At 34.8% G+C, this 4573-nt stretch overlaps 1 protein-coding gene across 1 annotated transcript; it reads right to left on the bottom strand.

Annotated features, from left to right (window-relative positions):
* Positions 1-881: 881 nt before the first annotated feature.
* On the bottom strand, positions 882-2039 carry LOC141705304 (F-box protein At3g07870-like). Its single transcript, XM_074508321.1, has one exon. The coding sequence runs from the start codon at positions 2037-2039 to the stop codon at positions 882-884; it is 1158 nt and encodes a 385-aa protein (XP_074364422.1).
* Positions 2040-4573: the final 2534 nt, after the last annotated feature.

The following is a 4573-nucleotide window of genomic DNA, read 5'->3' as shown; positions in this document are numbered from 1 at the left end:
ATACATTTAAATCCGATGAACAACTTTGAGCTTCTAGCGCAGACAGAGCAGCGAGAGCACTTATAGTATATGTTATCAGACACAGTTTTAAGGTTTAATTAAACTGGTTTTTGTGATTTTCTTTCACTTTCACATACATAACCCCGAATGAACTTATGCATTTTTGTCATTTGACTTTAAACTTACTTCTTAACCCAACTCGCTTTGGTTTAACACTCAATTTTAGGGAAATACTAACATCTACAAATGAAAAGCCACTCTAAAAGAAATATGCCTCTAAATCTTACAGTTCTTCCGTGTGGATAACTTATACAAGTAACATAATGTAAGATAGGATTACAAATGTAAAACCAGCTGTATAATTCAAACTGCAACTTAGCTAACAACAGAAGTTATAACAAGGCCTTCCTAAATGAAAATTTTAAGTATGACCACCAAATTTGACCTAAAACCAAAGCCCAACAAAGCTAGGCCAAAGCTGAATAAATAAAATAAACTACACTCATCAAGATGAAAGGGAAATAATACTATGAATCATGAAAAACAGAATCAACCAAGAGCAATTTACAAGCATACAACATAAAAATCATTTATATGATATGTAAATGTTATAAAAATGTCAAGCACTAAATGCTAAAGTTATCTCGCAGCCTACAGTAATTATTAAATTTTGAAATTAGGAGTACATACAAATATTAGATAAACAACTAGAAAAGCTTAAAACATAACGTGTTCTTGAAATGGAACTAGTTATAAAAACCTTGTATTTTTGCAGTAAAATAAGCAATGTTCAACAACTTAGATTACTCGGCCTTAGTACTCGGGAGACTGCTCGGACTCGGCCCTATTTTCGATCCTGTTTTGCTCTATTCGGTTATAAGTCAGTCTTCTACTTGAGGAGACTCCCATCTTTTGACACCCTCCAAGGTGAAACTCCTCTCTAGACTGATAAAACCGGGGACATAAGTCATCGCACCAAATGTGAGAAACTCACCCTCCGGGAAAATGTGATGTCGCAATGTTTTACGTTGAGGATGATAAGTGAACAATTGAAGTTGGTCACAATACATTAAGATGTTCCCATCTTTGAGAACTTTAAGAAGCCGAACCATGTCGGTATTTATACCTTCATGTAACGGAGGATTAGGAGTGATGATGAGTTTTTTACTCCAACTATCTTCCACGCCATAATCTCTCTTCACCCAAATAGAAAGTTCAGAGTATAGTGTTATATCACATATACACAAGCAACCTTTAAGTACTCCCAAGTTCCTAAAATGATTATGGACTCCCAAGATGCTAAAATGATCTGTATTCCCAGGAGCCCGTGGAGGAGCTTCCATTGGACGAAATAATTCTCTATCCAAATCGAAAGCACATATTAGTTCACCAGCTAACCAATGGAGGCGGCCACTGACATAGTGACCCCTATCATGTTCATTCAGATGGAAGGGGACATGTCCTAGATCTCTCCACATGCCGGTTCCAAGCGTATAAACCTCGCTCCCTAGGTCATATTCAGTTGAAGGAAATCTACCCTTATAAAAACGTACAATCTTGTACTGTTGGTTCGATTCAACAAGTCCAAAGCCATAATATCCCTTTAAATATGATACTCTGGTGTACTCGGAATCTTGAAGGCGTATGTACTCTTGTGTAATTGGATTGCATACATATGCTGAATCATCATAACTATCTTCTAAGCATATTAACCCATTAACTGATCCAATTAACCCCACATAGTCTCCCAAGGCAAGTCCCGGGGAAAATCTCATCATAGGCTCGTGATGAATATCATGTTGGCGATGTTGGTCATCTAGTTCAACCACTGCAAGGTCACCATCATTGTCATCATCTACGTCCTCGGCGTCTCCTTGATGAAGTAAAAGCATTTTAGATGATATAGAGAGATGCAGACGCGAAAAAAATGGTCCTGAAACTATATTACACCATCTTTTGCACACGCTTTTGCATGACACTATTGTCCTCACAGGAGTTCTTGATATAATTTCAGCAATCAATTCTTCTGGTAAGTCCATAGTGGAGAATTTGTCACTGCACACCTTGCATCAAATAAAATAATTCTTTTCAGTGAAGAAATATATCATTGACTAATTTTATAAATCTCAAACAAAACAAAGAATCATTATGCAAATGCACCTCTATCTTCATTCAAATTTCCAAAATAAAAAAAAATTCATATATCATGATTTGTTAAATATTAGCTAGGATATGACACAAGTGAGATCATGTCACAATGGTGACATCATAATTAATGTAGCAAGAGGAGCCACCAAGTGACAAAAGCAAGCTTTAAAGAGAAGCTATGTTTTTTTATATAAAGAGACTTACTCTTCCTTCTTGTATAACAAAGCACAACAGAAAATGCAGCAGAAGTGGTAGTATAGACAATACACACAGTTCACTGTATTCTTGTGTTCATTATCTTGCTCTGTAGTAGTATAGCAATGCACACAGTTAACTGTACTCTTGTGTTCATTATCTTTCTCTCCTTCTTTTTCTATATTTAGTCATATATACATATATATTGTGACATGATTATATTTCTAAAGAAAATCATGTCTTGACTTAAATTTATTAACAATTAACATACTAAGTCCCAATGTATTAAAAATTTAATAGATTAAATGGCTTGATTTGGAATCCAATCTATTTTGACCGAGGCCAAATTAATAAAACCCTTTTATTCTTAAAACTTTCATCCTGATTCTAATGGGAATATTTCCCCTGTGATGAGCTCTAGTGATGCGCTCTTCAATCCAACATACAAGTGGAATCCCAAGGGGGGTGTATTAACACATACATGAACTGAGTAATCGAGAAATTCTTTTATATATCTAGCTCTGAAAATTTCAAATTATTAATTCTTCACTTAGTAATCATTGAAAAGTTTGTTAATTAATAGAATCACGAAATTTAATAGTAAGATATGAAAAAATAAAGTATATAATTCAGAAAATACCTCTTACAAGGGCTTGGAGTAGAAAGAAGAGGCAAGGCTACGGTTTCGTGCACAGTAGAAATTTGGAAGCACAAACGGTGAGTAGATTTCGAGCCGAAGGAACTCAGAAGCACATGCGTTGGAATTTTTTTACACGGTTATGTATAACAATTCATTTCTATGTTTGCTACATGGCATTGGGATATCAAGTCAGTAAAGTACTCTATACTAGGAAATAGGCAGCGTATCGTATGGGCTATAATATTTTGGTCCGAATTACAAGTTAGTAAAAGGACCGCGTTTCGTGTAGGCCTATAATATTATTGGTCTGAAGTTCAAGTCATTAATTATTTTCTAATCGAAAAATGTAAGAAAACAACTACTTCAACGTCCTCGTGAAAACGATCCCAATTTATAATATCGTCGATAGTACGGTTATAAAAAAATAAAAATGGTATTTTATCTTTAATTTCTCACAATTTCCAAAATCTAACATACTTATTATCTACTCTTATCATTAAATGATATAAAATGTAAGTTCGGATTTTGAATCAATATTTAAGGAGCGTATACTTCTACATTTTAAAGCACGTTTCTTCGGGTAATACCCTGTTGTAAATTTCACCTTTTCTTAAATTTTCCTTGTCATCCATTGTGGTGCCTTGTCCCGAAAGGAGTACTAACAATGACTCTTAAGAACACTTGCAATGTGGGAACAAAATTAATTAACATATATACATAATCATATACATGTGGGCACAAATTAGAACCAATCCTTAAAATAGAATCTCATAATCATGTGAATTCTGCTGCATAACCCTAAATTTTAAATAGATTTTTAAAATCTAAACATATATACATCACTTTCGTAAGTTTAAAAATATTTTGAACATATGCTTAAAATTCAGACCACACAGCCCATGAGAGTCGGCCGCCCTAACTTCATCAAACCCTAGCCGCCCTACCTTCTTCTTCACCCTTTATACCCATCTCTATCTCCATATTCATCTACATCTTCTCCTTTTATTTATTTTTTCTTTAATAAAATCGAGATTTGTTTTACAAAACTCGAAAAAATCCATTACAGTTCTTCACTTTAGTTTTAAGATCTACTAAGGTAAGAGTCTGAATTTTATAATAAAATTCAGTTTTTGGATTCAAAATCTGCGGTCTAACAACATATTACAATTTGGTGTTATTCCGAGATTTTTGAATTTTGGGTTGTTTTCGTATTATTCTGTTTAAGTTATTATTTGTGTGGTTGATTGTCTCGCTTTATGCGATGTGTCTCGCTTTGTGCGATGTGGTGGTTGTGTTGAAAATAAATTGGATGGTGTATTGGGAGATCTGGATATCTCGCATCAACAACACTTTCGGCAGGTCTATAGCTGGTGTCCGACAGGTAGATAGCTGGGGTGCGTTTGGAACGGTGGTGAAAATCACATGTGCTCACCTCTCACAAAAAATATTTGTTCATAACATGAGGCCTCTAAACTCAGTTGTTGCAACTGAGATCCTCTGAACGTTGCAATATCAATCGAATTAATGTGAGGGTCAATTGTGAAACTACTGTTTTCGGGGGAGATGCGTGCTGGATTGTCCGGGAAACCA

The sequence above is a fragment of the Apium graveolens genome, unplaced genomic scaffold (assembly GCF_009905375.1).
Source record: "Apium graveolens cultivar Ventura unplaced genomic scaffold, ASM990537v1 ctg8759, whole genome shotgun sequence".
Taxonomy (NCBI): domain Eukaryota; kingdom Viridiplantae; phylum Streptophyta; class Magnoliopsida; order Apiales; family Apiaceae; genus Apium; species Apium graveolens.
The sequence above is the reverse complement of the archived record's forward strand: the minus strand, read 5'-3'. Positions and strand labels throughout refer to the sequence as shown.

Bases quoted from the DNA above. Each gene is read 5' to 3' on its own strand.
- LOC141705304 (XM_074508321.1), bottom strand. From the start codon at position 2,039: ATGGACTTACCAGAAGAATTGATTGCTGAAATTATATCAAGAACTCCT.